Source organism: Echeneis naucrates, chromosome 10 (genome assembly GCF_900963305.1).
Source record: "Echeneis naucrates chromosome 10, fEcheNa1.1, whole genome shotgun sequence".
NCBI lineage: Eukaryota > Metazoa > Chordata > Actinopteri > Carangiformes > Echeneidae > Echeneis > Echeneis naucrates.
Window position 1 is genome coordinate 14,362,633 of NC_042520.1, and position 18,446 is coordinate 14,381,078.

Genomic DNA, 18,446 nt, shown 5'->3' on the forward strand with positions numbered 1-18,446 from the left:
ACTCATATTTGGTTAATAAAAAAAAAAAAAGAGCTTGATGGGTTCAAACAAATCGAGGAAGCGTCTCTGCGGTGTGTTTAAAGTGACTGGTAGGTCTGCCTCAGGACAGAGAGGCACTTACAGAGACAGTAATCTAATTAACAGATTAGTAAATCCAGTTCATTTTTAGACAAACTGTGTTTTTTTGTGCAGCTTCAATAAGATATTTAAAGAAAAATAAATGGGTATTTTAGTGGATTTAATTTTAGGCTGTATAAAGTAGACTTGCTGCCAAAAACAGGAAACCAGAAACCATTGAGTGGATCAACTTTTTCTTGTTGTAGTTCCGTTTTTCATCGGTCGGTGGCGCTGCAGCCGCCATGTCCTCTACAACCGGAAACAGCCTTCACAGGCGGAGAAGAAGAAGAACTTTGAGAGAGTGAGGGGTAAAACCTACCGGGGTAAAACCTACCGGGGTAAAACCTGCCGGGGTAAAACCTACCGGGGCAAAACTGCTGATATATGCACAAATAACACCGGGGAACTTAGAGCCGACGACTGCCGGCTCCGTGGCAGCCATGTTGGACCGTCCCAGCACACACAGCGGGGAACATTAGCCGAGAGTCCGCCGACATTAGCCGACCTGTCAGCCGCTCCGAACACTCACCATGTCGGTCCACTTCGACGAGAGGAGCGGGGTCGTTCCCTGCAAGACCACCTGGGGGTCCTGGTACCAGACCATGGAGGAGGTCTTCATCGAAGTCAACGTCCCTCATGGGACCTCCGCAAGAGAGGTCCGCTGTCATCTGGGATCCAGAGACATCGAGCTGCACGTCAGAGGGCAGGAAGTGTTCAAGGTGAGCATCATGTTCACTCATGTTCGGCTTCTGTCTGTGATGACATGCCCACTAAAATCTTCCTTAGGAGGCAGAATGATGGACGGTCCCCAAACGGAAAGGGGACAAGCAGGAAAAGCAACATGTCGACCTGATAACATTAATGATGGCTGGCTGTGATCTGTGAGCCAGCTTCAGCATTTGTCTGTCTAACAGAGCCATTGTTTATGCTGGTGGGGCTGCATGTATTTTGTGGCGATGGGTAATTTAGAGTTTGATTTAGAGTAAACACAAGAAACTTGTGCGACAAGAAATGCACCAGACTCATTGACTAACTCCCTAAAAACAAACTTTCGCCCTGTCCTATGTGCCCTGAAGATAATATCTAACTAGGCCAGTGAGCAGGGATAGCTAACATGTCCTTGGAGTTATCAGGTGGGAACCTATTTTCACCGGTGCTTCGTCTAGTTAGGCCCACGACACCTCCAGGAGGATAAACAGTGATCACTGGCGTCCCAGAGTCAGAAGTAAAAATCCTTCTTCTTCTCTACCTGACTCATATTTGGCTTTTCAATATGAATATTTGACTAACAGCCACATTAGCAGTCAAATACAACAGATTAATGGGAAAATATATTTGAGAATTTAAAAATCAATAAAAGACAGCTATATTAGATGCAACATTTGAATTGAATATGAATTGGTGCCATACCGTATAATGCTGTTCTACCAAATGGATTAGATGGAATAATGAGACAAGTAGCACACAGTATTTCTGTTTAAGTATAGCCTAGTTTTTAATTTCATTCAAAAAAGTTACTTGGAAATGAATGAATAATAGGAAATTCTTATTTTTAATTTTAGTGAGGCGTCAGTAATTTCAGGTTTCTGTGGCTTCAGACTAGTTTTCTGGGTTTGTTACAAAATTTAAGATGGGGTAGATGAGCAGTGTTCATCTTCATCACTTTACGTTGGATGGACGTAAAAAAGATATACATTACAAACACTTTAAATTAGCCTTGCATCGCATGATTATAATCTCTCTTGATAGTCATTAAATGTTATCCCTGCATATTTTTGTAAGCCTTCATTTGTTTATTCTGTTATTTTAATACACTCTGAGTGACCAAAAACAAACCCCTCAAAGAATCTCCAATCGCTGACTTTCAGGGCACAGCTCTAAATCTCACCGTGAAAATGTTCTATTGAATAATTCCAAAATTTAATGATATCTTCTCTCCATTCATTACAAAACCTGTTGTTGGTTATCATCTACAAAAGCTCACGAAAACAAGAATATTGTTGGCGTTCTTTTGTCTAGTCCTATTTAATCCTGACCGGAATAATCTGGTGACCAAAAAACTCACACTCCATTATTCAACTTAATCCTTGTGCAAAATAGCCTAGCAGGGCATAGAAATATTTAAATGCCTGAAGCTCTGTTTATTTTTATATTTTTTTATTTTTATTTTTATATATACATATATATATATATATATATATATATATATATATATATATACATATATATATATATATATATATATATATATATATATATATATATATATATATATATATATATGAATTATCTGCTCAGATAGGTTCTCCAATCTACTCTTTTATCTTTATATTCACAATATTTTCTTTTTATCCTCTGTCAGGGAAAGTTGTTTGGCACAACTGTATCTGATGAGGCCACATGGACACTCGGTAAGTTGTATAACACAAAATAAACTTCTACTTTGGTAAACAGTGCCACCTTCATCTTTTTCTGTGTTCTCTGTTTTCCATCCTCAGAGGACAAGTGTCTCATCAGGATCATTTTGATGAAGACCAACAGAGAGGCAGGAAATTGTTGGTCCTCCCTGCTGGAGGGCGAGTACTGTGCAAACGCCTGGGTCCAGGACCAGATGCAGAGAAAGCTCACCCTGGAGAGGTTCCAGCGAGAGGTTTGTCTTATGAACGAACCCATTTTAGTATCATAATGAACTCCATAGTACACAGAATAATACCTAATAAATACCAATGGTCTCTCTCTTTCTAATGAAGTATAACTGTAGTTAATAAGTCATTAATGAATGGTTTCAGTCATCAGGTCTGTGTTTGTGTTAATAAGATTCATATAAATGAATGAAAATCCAGACAGTCCAGATTAGTTTTCTGCAACCGTTGAAACATTGAAACTGTTCTTATTTTTTCTGTATAATATGTTTTACAAGGCTGGCAATGGCTTAAATAACAATTTACAAAGTGAAGTGCAGTGAAGTTACATTTGGGAATTTTGATACCAGCGAGCTGCCATATCTGAATATGGTTTGTCTTTTTTAACTTAATTTGATCGGTCTCTCAGCACAAATTTGTAAAATGAAAGGATAATGCATTCCAGTCTTGAGATGTGAATGATTAGTTGATTAGTTATTAATCATCACTTGTAATCCTCTTTAACAGAATCCTGGATTTGACTTCAGCGGTGCAGAGATCTCAGGGAACTTTGCTGGTGGTGGTCCTGACTTTTCCAGTTTACAGAAGTGACAGATCCTATAATGTTAAGAGCAGGAGTGGTGGATATGCCACTTCCGTCCAACAGCGTTGAGGACGGTGTCATGGGATGGCAGAGGAGCTGTGGATTTTTCAGACTGTCAAGCCCAAAGATTTGCCTTTAAAACAGTGAGTGGGCCAGTTTGTTAAATACAACCAGTCCTTTCTTTCATCTGCCTTCTATGGGCTGTGGAGAACTGAGTTTTGAAGCCCACTATACTGGTTGAATGACTGATTAGAAACATTGATCCTGTTATAAATACTTTGGAGTGTTGTCTTTTAACAAATATACACGCAATAACTTTTCAATAAAGTTTTATTGAAAGGTACCATTACATAGGTTAACCAGATGGTTGTGTTCAGTTAGCTATTTTGAATTTGAGACCACATTTTATCTTTCTTCTCCCAAAAAAAATTAACACTAAACAAGGAAACTGGCAATGAAAAATGCAATACAAGTTCATATCTACATTTTCACTACAATGGCCTTTTTTATATTCTCTGCATAACTGACAACTGATATCAATTAATATATGTGGTGCTGTGTGTCCACAAATTAAGAATCAGTGAAAACAACTCATCTGTAACCACATACAATATTTCAGCTCAGATGGCATGGTCAGCCATACCTCTGATGGGATCATCACTAGCCTCACTACACTAGAGAAAACCAGTGAAAAAACAAAACCAAAAAAAAAAAAAAAACTCATCACCTTGGGTAGGAGTGTGCATTCAGGACAGTTTTAGCAACCTAGGGTGGGAGTTAAGGATTTTGGGCCCGATTTCTTGGTTCCATTTTTGCTGTTCACAAAATCCTTCTCCCTCCTCTTCCACATGGTGGACTGAGGACCTAGGTGGTTCTATACTTATTAGCTTAAAACCTGCAACCCGTTCCAGGAAACACCAAAAAACTTTGGTACGGATTTAAACAAGAACATACTGTACACTTGTGCAAGCAACTCGAGCAGGAAAGTAAAACTTAGCAGGATGGCAGCTTAACCTTTCTCACAAAGCATTACTTCTTGGGGAGCTGAAATACAGTGTGCTTCACCTTTGATGACAAACGCAAGGAAAATCATAAAATTTTTGGTTTTTCCTTAAAGATATCCATCAACACAGATGAAGATCTGTAAGGAAAACAGCTGGGGTCGTAAGTGAACCTTGCTGCAAGTCACCCAAAACTTAAATCCAATCAGGGAACAAAGATAATTTGGGGACAGATTTACCTGCATGCAAAGTCACCTATTTGTACCCCCAGATTTTAACAAGCTGATTCGGGTATGGTGGGAAGATGGGCGATCTTATAGTAGCTGTGCTTCAGCTGACGTGCAGTTCTTCCCGAAATAGTCCAGCGAAGTCTTTGGCTGATAAACTTGGAGCACTTGGTGGTAGCATATTCAGCCAGACATTTTCCGACCAACTCCCGCACACAAACCAGGTCCCCATCTTTGATCTGCAAAGTAGAAAGACAGTTTTAACAGAAGGCAATCTCTGGGCTCTGGCCAAACAAAGTGGCACCAAAACTACTTATGAACAAAAAAATATTTTTATGAAACATGCAGATTTAAAATGGTGGACTCCTACATTCAGCTGCTGTTGCAGACTCTTCAGGGCCTCTGATATTTTGTCAGTGTGCTCAGGGTCATGTTGTTCCTGGGCTTCATAACACAACAGAGCCATGGCAAGCAGAGATGGCTGCAGAGAAACAGTGTGTGCATTTCTAATCACAAAAAACTGCCAGCAACATGCAAAGACGGGCTGGGATAGCTTACTTTGGACCTAAGCTACAATTACTACCTATTATCTATTACATCATGCCAATTTTTTTTTCCTTTAATTGTGCCTTTACCAACTCTATACAGTATTCTTACAACCAAAAATAGGCCATCTTTAAAATACTGGGGACCAGATATTTTGACCCACCTTTATTTTGGAGAAGACAAATGCGCAGTGACAGGCTTTCAGTTTAGCTTCCAGTCTCTCAAGACTCAGCATCTTTTGGCTGAAAAAAGAAAACTGAGTGTGAAAACAAACCTAACTATGAAATGGACATGAGACAGGGCTCACAAGATTAGACAAGAGTCTGCTTCAGGTGCTAAAAATGTTCACCGTTTCATTTGAGCCTGCTTGTTGGCTTAGAAAATTATTTTTGATAGCATTCTTTTGAAAGTCAAATATGAGGAGACACATTGTACTAGAGTAAATATAATCAAGTTGAGTCATGGTTCAGCCCTGCAGGTTTGTGTGACCATTTGTCCTTACCTCTCAGTGTTGAGCTGCTCTTCAACGTGGCTGTGAAAGAGGCGGAGAAAGCGGAGGGCTGTGGGTGCTTTCACCTTCCAATAGAGCTTCTCCATAATGATCTTCTCCATCCTCATCATGTCAGACACCGTGAACCGATTCTGACTTATGCGAATCAGGTCACTGGCAAGAGGCACATTTTTTTCCTCTTCGGATGACTTCACAGCAATGTAGAAGCAGCACAGGCCCACACAGGACAGGTGCTTTGGTTGAATCTAGATGACAGAAAGGTTTGTAAGTTATGATTCACAAATATACCATAGTCAGCAAGGTGAACATTGGATTACTGTACACAAACCTTCATTACTGAGAGGAATCGATCCAGCAAACTGATGGCCAGAGAGAATGTCTCTGAGCTGAATCCAAAGAACCTAGTCAGAGAGAGTAGGTCCTTCACCTCCAACTCCCTCAGTCTGGTGGTCATCCTGAGGCCATTGTCCTGCGCACCTTCAATGAACCTCAAGCCACTCAGTTTTGGTTGGTATCGACCTTCCAGATCTGTTAAGGCCTTCAGCTGAACGGCAAAGGGCTGGGCTCCGGGTCCTGTGACTGTGTCAATCATCTGTGCCAACAGAAAAACAGAGCTGAGGACTTAAACTATAATGCATTTCATCCACATGGATAATGCAGACGACACTGACAGCCAGGCACTTGCATCACTGAACAAAGACCAGAAAAGCACTACTACAATAACAGAGAGTGGTTGATTTGTTTTGTAATAGCTGTGCTTCAAGTGCAGCATGTCACATTAACGAAGCTTCAACTGAGAACAGATATGGACAGGTGGGAGCCATAGCTCAGGAGGAGCTGAGACATGGGACTGCTTCCAAATGTGTATGTTATCCAGTGACCAGCCTCTCCCCGGCAGCTGTCACGGACTGGGCTGGATACGGCAGCAAGGGCCAATCAAAAGTGCCTCACATTCTCAAATACTGTTTAAGTCACATTTAAGTTATTGTGAACTGCTTCAGTATATATTTCCATGTGTTTTGAGCGGCTTTTTTTACAGCCTGGACACACAACTGAGCCTCATGTCAAAGGACCAGGCCGAAAGTGGAGCAGGACAGGACCTGCGTCATGTTGGGACATGTCCCCGCCGCACACACTGCTGGAGAGCGACAAAAACCAGCGGCTGTCAACAACAAAGCCGGGTAAGGAATCCCAATTTTACCCGTTCAACTTCGGCTAAAACTGAAAGATACGGCACCGAAGGCGTAGTGAGAGTACAACATGAGATTTGACTAAGGGGGGGGAAGATTATTAACTCAGTTGACGTAAACGACATAGCCGTTAGCTACAACCGCTAATTTTGGCTAGTTTTTAAAAGCGTGACGGTAGTTTGTTTTTTTAGCGTCTCCAAACCAAATAATGATACAATAAAAAGGTTAAACATGCTTAAATACCAATGTAAAGGAAACATGCGACCAATTAATGCAGTACATCAGGATAATTGGTGGACTTACCTTATATCAAGTTAGGCTGCTTTTACCAAAAAAAGAAGCGGTTGATTAAAAAAAAACTCCACGCGCTTTCAAGAAGCCAATGAAAATGAGTTTAAATCACAAAAAGTGTAAGTATGAACTTTCGCTTAAGAAAGTTTAAGCATAGGTTTGTTTCTGCCTATGCACACCCCCCTACCCTTGGCGTAAGGCGATGGGGAAAAGGACAGGGGACGCTTTAATGCACGCATAAAACCAAGCCCATGTCCGAACAAGGAGAACCCCCATTGGTCGATGACGGATGACGGTATTGACTCTACATTTCAATTGGATGCTCTTCCTGCCATGCACATCTAAGCCCCACCCCCGAAGGCTAAATGACCAATCACTGGCGAGGAGACGGACATCATGGAAAATGTTATGTAGGATAACGACAAGTGGGTTAAACTGATGAATCCAAAATAGTGCTTCTTATATACGTTAGCTGGGATTTGGCACAACAGATACAAAATCAGCTAAACAATTTTAATTATTCTAGCTTTTGATTAAAGAGGCCAGAAATGTGTGCTTTGTAACAGATGTTGAAATAACATTAAAACTGCAAAACCACTGTATTTTCTACAAAACTTAGCTAAATTTCTTCAACATGTCAGATGCTAAATAGTTTCACGGGCATAGACATCACGGACGTTAAGGTGTTATTTCTTCTTTTTTAGTGAACATTTCCTGCCAGATTTCTGGAACAATCTAGAAGAAATCTGAACCTGCTGAGGCCACAGTTCACAACATGCTTTCTGCTGACCTCTTTGGGCGTCTGTTTGTGAGTGCAGAAGAGAAGAACAAACAATTTCAATAAAGAAACTCTTTATTACACAAGGGTATACAAATCTGAAAGCAGGCCCACTCAGACCTACTGTACAGATAAACTGACATTAATAAATTTAATCCTGAATTCATATATATCTAGGCCATTTATTTAACGGTAGTATATATGGTTTAAAGTTTGAAACTAAGAAATATTTCCAACCAGGTCTTTTAGACACAATATATAGACTGACATGTAAGCATGACAGGGCATCTTTTATAATAACTAAAGATATTTGCTCTATGATCGATTTAAAGTGCTTATCAATCACAATATATATTCCACTCTATAATATATGTTTCACAGTGTAAACTGTCATCAGTCAAAAAATTACAGGCATAACATGTCAGATGAAGGAATTCAGCACATTTAGTACAAAAAAAGAAGAAATTTCGATGAGCACAATCTTTTATTACTTCTACAGGAATCAAGGTTAAGATCCATGCGAGACCATGCTAAAGAGCACTGCTTAAAAGCTTAAAGAAGCGTTTAGTAGACATGGAAGACTGCAGATTGACTCACATCCAGAAATGTTAAGTGCATTTCTATAAAATTGTTATTTCACATAGTAAAAATAATAGCCTTGACTGTTAATCTGCGATCTTTTGATGTGGTAGAAAGTCTTCTAATTCAAATTCCTTCCTGAGGTTAAGGAGCACGCAGATGGAAGACTAAAGAAGCTATAAAAAGGAAAGAAAATCAATGTTATATATCTGAACAAGCGACTATATATTTATTAATGTCAGAAGCACCCCATGTACTATGGGAATTTAGTGCAAATGATAAAGTTTGATGAGCATTTTGTTATTTTTCCTGTTTGTTGCCACCAACTGAAAGCAAAAGCAAACCTGAATGAAATGGAAAACACTGTTGCAGAAACACTGGCCAAAGGTTTTTGACATGTTTGGATATGCAATGATGGCAACAGGTGAAATATGAAATGCTACGACTCATACAAATCCCATATCTGTAGTTCAATCTCGTATCTTGAGATCAATTTGAGCGTCTCATATTCGTATCATTCTCTGATCATTTGCTTCTGAGTTACTTCTCCTAAGGGTCCCTTAGGAGCAAGGCATAAGCTAAAAAGAGGCGAGACATCATCAGAGAAAGGAGGTTGAGTTGAGAAAACCATATGAGCATTATTTCAGAAGTGGCAGAAACATAGGACATTTCATTATTGTATGCCCCTGATCTCAATTATGTCTTGGTTATTTTGAAGGAGAATTAAAAAGAACAAGTACAGTGCTCACTGTGAGACTTATTTCTCAGGAGACACATTTGAGAAGAATGAGAAAACCACTTTGGTCTCGATTAGTGCTCATTTATATTTAGGAGATGTAAATGAGCCATAAAGGAGATCTCATCTTCAATTTTGCTTTGCTATGGGAATGACTGATGTGATGGAAAACCACAAAGAAGTGAACCATTTAAGGGATGCGGATTCGGCTGATCAACAGATAAATTGATTTATTGTACCTTTCTTTATTTTATCTTATTTATAGACTCACCGTAAATACATTTTATATTGTAATTACTTCATGTAGAACTTTGAATGCAACAAAGGTTAATAATTACATTATCACTTCAAACTAGAACCAATTCTTAAAAATTATTCAGTTTTTATTTTTCATGACGGAGAGCATTATGCAGACCAACTGTGTGTTTCTATGATGTCCTGCCAGTGTCTAACTGAGAGACGGACTTCATATACAACATGAGATGAACACACATTCATGAAAGAACAAGAAAAGAATACAAGCTACATCTTATGAAAACAGTCCATGGATTTGTTATTATGTGTCTAGCAGAGTCAGCATTAGGAACAAATTAAATACACTGAGCAAAGCTACCTTTTTGATCCATAAGTACACAGTGGCTTATAGCCATCCCACTACTCAGGCTCACATATGTGTATAGTCACTGTGTCACTGAGTCCACACATACAGTGCCAGTAAGTTATGCCAGAAATGACAGTCCCTTTCCCATGCTGATGGCAGACACACTCCTGGTTTCCCTGGAGGTTTGATCCATAAATCAACTGAAAGGGGAAAAGAAATAAGACAAAATATGGAAAAAATAATAATAAAATGCAGGCTTTGAGGTATGGAAAAAATGGACAAATTAATAAATATGAAGAGGAATGGAGCAGTGTTTGAACAGTGTTTGGTGTTTGAAGAATTCAATACATCTAAGGCTATGTTCAGTCTGGCAGGTCTGCTTCTGGTTTTGCCAGTTCCACATTTAATCCAGATTGATAAAAAGTCATGGGAACCAATTTCACCAAATCAAATTGAGACCACAATAATAGTTGGACTGAAATCAAATGAAACTGAATTTGTAAAGATGTTTTTCAATCTGAGTTTAAACTGTCTTTAAGGTGATATCCAGCAAGACACATAGGACTGACACCATGTTTGGAGCACGGCTAACCAACCACCTATGACTGCACTGTTAAATTTGGGTGCAATACATTGCCTTTTTCTGCCACCAATGCAGTTGAGAGTTGCAGAGGTCCCACACTGCAGCTGGACATTTCTGTTGTCAAGAAATAAAGCTGCATACTGGAAAACAAACCACTACTTTTCTCTTCTAAATCCAGAAATATTAGGTAATATAGTCCATCACTGCATAGTCCTAAAACAGAGTTAAAAGAATCATTGGCTGGAAAACTTCAGCAGTTAGATTTTATTTTCTGTTTAAAGCCAGAGAAAACCTAACAGTCCCTCCACCAAATTACGATAGCAATAATTAATGGAAATTCAAGCAAACTCCGCAATATTTGTGGCTGCTTGCAATTTTTTTTAATTCTGGCAGAAAACAAAAAGAAAAAAATGGAATTAAGGCACAAGACATCAAAGAACAGATTGCTTCTATCCTCTTTGAAAACATTAATGAAAATCCTCTGTTCTCTTTGAGGACATTATCAAAGAACTTCTATAATCTCTGACATTAGTATAAAAATGAAGGAGCCAATTCTTCTTTTGTTTTATTGGTGGTTGGCAAACAACAAATTGGTGCATTACAGCCACCTGCCAATTGGGATTGTGCATCGGCATTTCAAATATTCAAACAAAATCATACATTTATCTTTCTGTCATATGCCCTTTTCTCTGTATTTCTGAAGGTGTAAAATCACATGATGACACAGAGTTCACATTTTCTCATACTGTGTTAATTTATTCTGAAAAGTGAGCTGTTACGTTCAATATCAGTATGCCCAAATCTGAGTGGTAATATCAGACTCTCATATCCGCCTTTCCTTCTTGCACACCTAATTTCTCCCAATTTCTTTGAAATTCTATAGAACCACCTTCCTTGAGTTATTCTTCCCATTTCTTCTGCCATCATTCCTTCAGTGTCATTATTTTTATCTAGAGATCCTGGAGGGACTGACTCATATTAATAGTGACATTTCAAGGAGTAAATAAGTTTTATTTTAATTGTATTATGTATATTTATATCACATCAGTTATGGGCACAGCTTTGTCTCTGCGTATATATCCAGGCCTCATCTGAAGCTTCAAACTGTGCATGGAAATTTCTGATCATTATTGATTGTGGCATATCATGTCTCCACCTGCAGAAATGATTATGATTCCGTGTGGGATGTTTGAATATCATCTGTGTTTCACATCACATGAGCATTGGTGGGACCAGTCTAATGTAAACAGAAGTGCCCCTGTCTGAGATACAGTCTGGCAGGTCAGCCTGCAGAGACACGAGTATCTGGCTCTGTCATGCAAGCTGTGACCCATCCTACTGTGTCTGGGCACACAACGTCAGTCTGAATCTGTCCCTGTATCAATTTCTGAGCCAACATGGCTTTTGGGAAGCTAACACTATCTTATTAATCACATTGTACATCTCCCCTCTGTCCTCACATAGACTGGTGTACAGAATGCATGTCTTTTGAATAAATGACAATTTGACAGATTTTTGTGGTTTTACTTTTCAGCAACGCTAGCTCTAGAATCCATGGCATACTGTAGAAATCAGTTGAGCAGGCAAATAAAATACATACTGAAAAGGAGACTTACTTCTTCTTGTCCTTGTCCTTCTTGAAAGGCTGTTGTGAGCAGCCTTGAAGTGCCTGTCCCATCAGCGTCTCAGCTGCAACCCTTCTTCTATTGAAAGCATTCATCTCCTCCTCCAGTTCTCGTCTTTTCTCCTCCAGATTTTTCTTTTCATCCTGGTGCATTCGCTTGAGCAGCTCAAACCTCTCATGAAGCTAGAGATGGCGACCATTCAGTACAATATGGCAATTTTCATTCATGTTGAGTATTTATCCGATGATGATGTCAATCCTTACCTCCTTTTCTTTTTCTTTCAGCTCTGCTTCTGTCTCCTTCACTTTGTTGACAAACATCTGCCTCATTTCTTCTTCTTTGCGCTGCAACTCCCCAAGGAACTCCTTCCTCTTGGCTTCGTATGTCTCTTGAAGGCTAAACGTCAAGATAAAAGAAACGTTCACTTGAGTCCTTAAGTCCAGTAGTTAAGCCTTGTATGGACATGATCAGTATGTCGGGCCATGTTCCTAAATTCAAACTTAGTCTTACTTGTATTATAAGTTTTACAAGGTGGGGATTAATCTCAAACATATGACCTATTTAGATCAAAGAACAAGACAGGCAAGACCTTAGACATCCGCCATTTTACCTGCCTGAAAAAATAATAAACCTCCAATAATTGTATCTATAACATTAGACTACATGACCAAATGAGATTAACCCTAATCTAGGCAACATAATCAATATTCTCCAGTCACCCTAAAATACATCAGTGGTAAAAACTCTATCTCACACGTATTTATGAATTTCTGTATATGTCAGTAAAATAAAGATAAATGTGTGACTTTATTCACTCTGTGCACACAGAACACTAACAGTAACCAAAACTACAGACATGAATAAGCAATAAGCTTCCATCGGGTACAATGCATTATATGCTTTCATATATGTTTTAACTGCAAACTATCCCTTCGAAACAAATAAAGTAAAGTAAATACTAGCTTCACTTGAAATGTCTGGAATAAAGACAGTCAGCTAATTTACCCGTGAAGAATAATCGTTAGATTGGGTTCATTTATTTCCACCTCACCCAATTACAGAAATGTGGATTACAATGTGCTTTTTATCATAGTGATTTATCAGCACAGTGTTTACATCTAAGTAAAACAGGAGTTGTGCCCAAAGTAAATTGCCCAGATGCTTTGCAATGTGGCTATCTGTAATTTCACCTGAATGACTGGCTGTCAGGATCTGTGTCCTTGAAGCCCATCTCTTCCAGCTTGCAGCGACGGTAGAGCTCATAGTGGCGAGCGTGTGTTTGCTCGCGGAGATCCTCCATGTTTACACGCAGAAGCATTTCTCTCAGCTTCACAAAATCACAGTGATTTTCATTCTCCACTGCAAAAAAGGAGACCTTGCCATTTAACCTTCTGCATTTTCAAAACATCTGGCATGACAACTTTGAGTTTGTTGTGCCCATAGAAACAGAGAATAACGACGTAATTTTTAGATTTTAAGTGAAAAACTAATAATAGCTCCACAGCAAACGGCTGACTAAAAAGGTTTACTGCCTGATGCTAGTTAAATCAGTTCAGTGGACTCACCCTGTACTGATCCCCATGGGTACAGTCTTGCTTTCACCATCTTGTTTCCTACTTTAACTTCTTCTACGCTTCCCACTACAGCAAAGGGAAGATGTGTCTGGAAAATATAGCAGTGATCTTGTTACAATATAGTAATGTTTTGTAAGACAATAATTTAATTTTGCTATTAAATCATTGTTTTAAATATGATAAATATGAGCTTAACCATAGAAATCTTTATTTATTTTATGTAAATTAAAAAATAAATCATTAACTTTGAGACAAAATGTATAAATAAATAAATGATTATTGTATTAAAAGAGAAGCCATACAACACATAAAATCATGCATAAAGCTTTTTCTTCAGGATGAAAGCCCTCTTTTAAAAATACTTTTTCTTCTATTGAATAGTACCTTAGCTGCAAAGCAAAGACTGTTATATAACCTCTTATGGCCCAGAAAACTTGTCCCACGGTTGCAACCTCAATGTGGGATTTAGTCAAAACACAACCTGAAGTTACCCAGCAATGACCTACACACGCTTCTTCAAATAAATTAAAGCCAGATAAAAGTGCAAAATTTCAGACCAGGCAAAATTAAGTTCTAAGTTTTGAACTTTCATTTAAAAATACTTCAATAGCATCTCTTCATTTTTCAAACATTATTACTGTTATACGATCCATCTGTCCATTATCTTGGCTTGAGCCAATCCCAGCTGACTCTGGGAGAAGGCGGGGTAAACCATGGAGAGGTCGCCAGTTTATTGCTGGGCCCACATGCAGACACACAAGCCCCAGGTTCGAACCCTCCGCTTTGAAGCAAATTTCCTAACTACTGTCTCACCGTGGCGGTGATTATTACACTGGCTTTTTATCAGGAAGCAGAGCCAAAAAAAGGCCAAAACCCAAAAATAATTTGAAAGCACCAAAATATAATAAGGTTGTTGGTGAGAGTACAGTGTAGGGAACCATTAATCTTCAGAGTACTACATATTGTTACATCAATCAGGAGAAAACATAGTCTACAAGTATCAGAATATGTATGTGTGTCTTTCTCTGACTTACATTCATGGAGGAGTTGATCTCTGCAACAGCCTCATCCTCTGTGGGGAACTGATAAATTTGAACTCCATTGCTGACCAGTTCACTCATAATCTTGATCTTTAATTTGTCCAGCTCAGCTTTGGATACTGTGTCTGCCTTTGCAATGACAGGGATAATGTTAACCTGCACGGAAAAGCATAATTTGAGTGACAGAGGCATAGAACGAATAAAATTAACTATTGAAATGCACAGTGCCAAATCCTGTTGTCACCTTGCTGTCCAATTTTTTCATTGTGACCAGATCCAGGGACTTGAGGGAGTGTCCAGTGGGAGCAATGAAATACAGGCAGATGTGGATTCTCGTGTCGTGGTAGTTAAACAGGGAGCGTTTTATTTTCAGCTCTTCCTCAAGGTACTTTTCAAATTGTTCATCAATATACTCAATAATGGGTTTGTGGCTGCACAGAGAAAAAAAACATAGATTCCCACTTTAAAAATATCCTTGCATGTATGGACATTAAATTTGCTGTTTTTTGTTTGGAAGACATGTTAGGCCTCCCATTTACAAACTGTGCAAACACACTTTTGCAGACAAGGCTTGCAGACTTTTAGACATCCCACTGTTGCATCACACAAATGTCTGTTGAGATTACATTTGTTCTACCAGTCATTCCCTTATTCCCCTCCCAATTCACATGCCAACAAGTCAAATCTTTCTCAGTTCCATGTTGAACAGACAGTTGGCTAAAGTGCCAGAGTGAAAGGGAGAAATTATGTCTAGTCCTGAAAGTAAAAGAAAATAGGGATAGATGAGGATAGAGGATAGATGTTAAATGAAAGAAAAACAAATTTCCACATGGCATCGTACCTTTCCTCTTTGTTGATCTGGTCTCCGAAGCCTACAGTGTGAACAATGGTCAGCTTGAGGTTGACATTGCTCTCCTGCAGATCATATGTTAGGGGGCGTAGGTGGACCTCAGTCTCATAGTGGCTAGCCTCCTCATTTTCAAATGTTGTATTGAAAAGAGTGTTCATCAATGTGGACTTGCCGATTCCTGTCTCGCCTAAGAAAAACACAATGATGGCACACAGAGATACAGCGTCCAATCAAATCTAATCACATTTATTTATACTGCACCAAATCATAACAGAGTTACATCAAGGCACTTTACACAGAGCAGGTCAAGACCAAACTCCTTATAGAGACTCAAAAATTGATGAGTAGGCATTCATACTCTGTCATAATGAATTATGACAGAGTATAATGAAATCTTATGTTCATAGCGCTATCTTTGGGTTATAAACCTCGTCTGGGTTTAGACATACCTACACAGAGGATGTTGAAGCAGAAGCCCTGAGCAACTGATTTGCTGACCAGCTGATCTGGGAGACTGTCAAAGCCAACATGGCCTCCAAGTTCCAAGTTTCGCTTTGCTTCATTCTGGAAACAGACCATGCAAAGAATAAATGCATATGTGGCAGTGTTCAGTATTCAAAACTGGCAAATTGCATCTCTATATTCTGTTTTCAGGCTCAAAAAAAATTGTTGCAAATTAGGCCATCTTTTCTACTTAACAAACTGAACCATCTGACAAATATTCACAATAGTATTAGTACTTTAACACAAAACTATGCACACACTGCACAAATGTCTCTACTTCACATGTTCATTAAGAACCCTTTCCAATCAAAAAGGCTTTATTGTTACTTTGGACCGTGTCCAATCTGCACAGCAACAGTCAAATCAATTTAATAAACTTTAATTCCTCCAGGATGTATTCACATTCATTATTCTTTAGAGGGGATCTTCAGTATGAAAATAGTTTAAGGCATCTTAAATTCTCTCCAATGCAAACACAAACTGTGTAGAATGAGTTTTGGCCCCAGCCTGGAGGAGCTGGGGTGAAGGGACCGTGGCTTTTCATCCAACTTATACCAGATGCACCCTGGGATACTGGCATCTTGCAAAAGACTCAACATGAGGACCAGGATGTGTTTAATACAACAATCATCCGTTTCTGTCCTTCTCTTTTCACAAACACAAAGACACACACACACACACACACATACACACAAAGAGCTCTTTATCTGGATGTTATTTCACAGGGTGGGATGATATCCAAGCTGCCGGCCCTGGTACCCAAACCCCCGGTCACAGCTTGAGAAAACACAGACTACTTGAACTTGAACTAAGTCTTCCATCCTTTACCATAAAATATGTAAACAACTGACTGCGTGTCATTAAATGTCATACACCTGAGCCATGACAATCTGTTTAATTGACAGACTGTCACTAATTACACGTTTTGAAGAGCAGCACTGCTGACTCTAAAGCTGGTAGCTGCCACTCCAGGGGACTGCTCTTTATGTTTATCCTCTTAACTGCCTGCTGTTGTGTTTCATCCACTTGCGTGGCCTTTCCGCCCCTTTAGGTCATCGTTGGAGCACACATGTCAGTGTGTCGACGGGGTAAACAGTGTTGGTGCCGCTTCGCGCTGGGAAGCGTGCACAGACCAGGCTGAAGTGAGCATTTCTCTGCATGTCCTGAACCGACCATAGCTGAAAATCTGCCTTTATGTCGACTCATGACACACAACAGGCTTCACCATCACCGCAGCGATCCTGCAGCATCGCCGACACGGACGTCTCCCTGCACCTGAAGGCTCGGCTCAGCCCGGCGTCTAATCCTAATGACAACACACCCTGAGTCAGACAGGAAATCACCATACTTACTGCGAAAACATCAACCTCAGTGGCCGCCATCGTCTGAAGTAAGTGTGCAGAAATGATGAGCGCTGAGCCAGACCTGCTCTCCTCATCACAGGGACGCACGCACTCCTCAACATGGCCACTCGGAGGCAACACCCCCTCGGTGGTGGAGGGCGACATTACAACACTTATTCCAACCAACATGGTGTGTGATGGAAGATTTCATTAACTCGGTGTAGTCGTAATGTTTAAAGAGCGAAGCCAGACTGAACAGGACGTGTTCACACGTCTAGATTCCGAAAAAAGCAGCGTTAAAACGATATACTCACTTTCAGGATGGTGACCCAAAAGTGTCTCAGAGAAATTCAAGGAATCCTGGATTACACGTATGAAAAACGGCTCCTACTCTTGAGTACTACTTTGCATAATTAATATTGCAGTAACAAATCGGATTTTTGTGTATTGTCAACCACAATCAACAACCTGTGAATTTAATACATATATGCTGCTGGCCATGTCCAATTTTGTCGTCAATACTGTGAAACTATGGACAATTGGCTTTGTGTCAAAAAAAATCTGACTCCTTACACACGAGGGTGTGTAAAATATTTATTTGGCACATTCTTGCTCTTAAAATCAACCATCACTTCATTGCCAGTCTGCCTGGATTTTATTGTTGACCTCCTCCAGCACAATAATGCTAAATCATCTCAAACTATTAATTTAGCCATCAGCATATTTAATTGACATTCCCAGTCAGCACCTATTAATTCAATAGAGCTCCTTTGGGTTATGGTTGAACAAGGGATGTGCAGCCTGAATGTGAAGCTGAAAAATCTTGAGAAATAATTATTTATTTATTTATTTATAATCATGTGAAGATGGACCATAAATGTTTTAAACATATTAGTATGATGTCAGGGCATGAGTACTCAGTAACACTGAAGTTATAATTGCTTTATTGGTCATTGGAGCATAACATACTTTTTCATAGGTTTCAAAACAAGTAAAGGCCTTGAAAAGTATTTTATTTATTTTGGGGGCTAGATTTAATGCTTCTAACTTACTATTGGCAAAGACCTGTAGTCACCACAATATTTGGACAGCTTGGGTCCTTCTAAACAGGTTAAAACATTAAAA

General features: G+C 39.3%; 3 protein-coding genes across 4 annotated transcripts; 1 reads left to right on the forward strand and 2 right to left on the reverse strand.

The window, feature by feature from the left end:
* Positions 1-414: 414 nt before the first annotated feature.
* On the forward strand, positions 415-4,050 carry nudcd2 (NudC domain containing 2). The gene is made up of 4 exons (XM_029513095.1): positions 415-836; positions 2,480-2,528; positions 2,616-2,767; positions 3,267-4,050. Exons 1-4 carry the CDS (start codon positions 648-650, stop codon positions 3,348-3,350), a joined length of 474 nt encoding a protein of 157 aa, XP_029368955.1. The 5' UTR covers positions 415-647; the 3' UTR covers positions 3,351-4,050.
* ccng1 (cyclin G1) lies at positions 3,655-7,319 on the reverse strand. The gene is made up of 6 exons (XM_029513094.1): positions 7,121-7,319; positions 5,956-6,219; positions 5,619-5,872; positions 5,280-5,358; positions 4,941-5,051; positions 3,655-4,809 (listed from the first exon to the last, which is right to left on the reverse strand). Exons 2-6 carry the CDS (start codon positions 6,217-6,219, stop codon positions 4,618-4,620), a joined length of 900 nt encoding a protein of 299 aa, XP_029368954.1. The 5' UTR covers positions 7,121-7,319; the 3' UTR covers positions 3,655-4,617.
* Positions 7,320-8,586: 1,267 nt separating this feature from the next.
* Positions 8,587-17,430, reverse strand: LOC115049548 (septin-8-A-like). 2 transcript variants are annotated; one of them, XM_029511835.1, is made up of 10 exons: positions 17,331-17,430; positions 15,924-16,038; positions 15,466-15,661; positions 14,869-15,055; positions 14,619-14,780; positions 13,576-13,672; positions 13,201-13,369; positions 12,274-12,406; positions 12,002-12,192; positions 8,587-8,641 (listed from the first exon to the last, which is right to left on the reverse strand). In XM_029511835.1, exons 1-10 carry the CDS (start codon positions 17,358-17,360, stop codon positions 8,587-8,589), a joined length of 1,335 nt encoding a protein of 444 aa, XP_029367695.1. In that variant the 5' UTR covers positions 17,361-17,430. The 2 variants fall into 2 exon arrangements, with proteins under 2 accessions (XP_029367695.1, XP_029367696.1); XM_029511836.1 differs by lacking the exon at positions 8,587-8,641 and adding an exon at positions 9,829-10,002 and having other exon boundaries at positions 17,331-17,360.
* Positions 17,431-18,446: the final 1,016 nt, after the last annotated feature.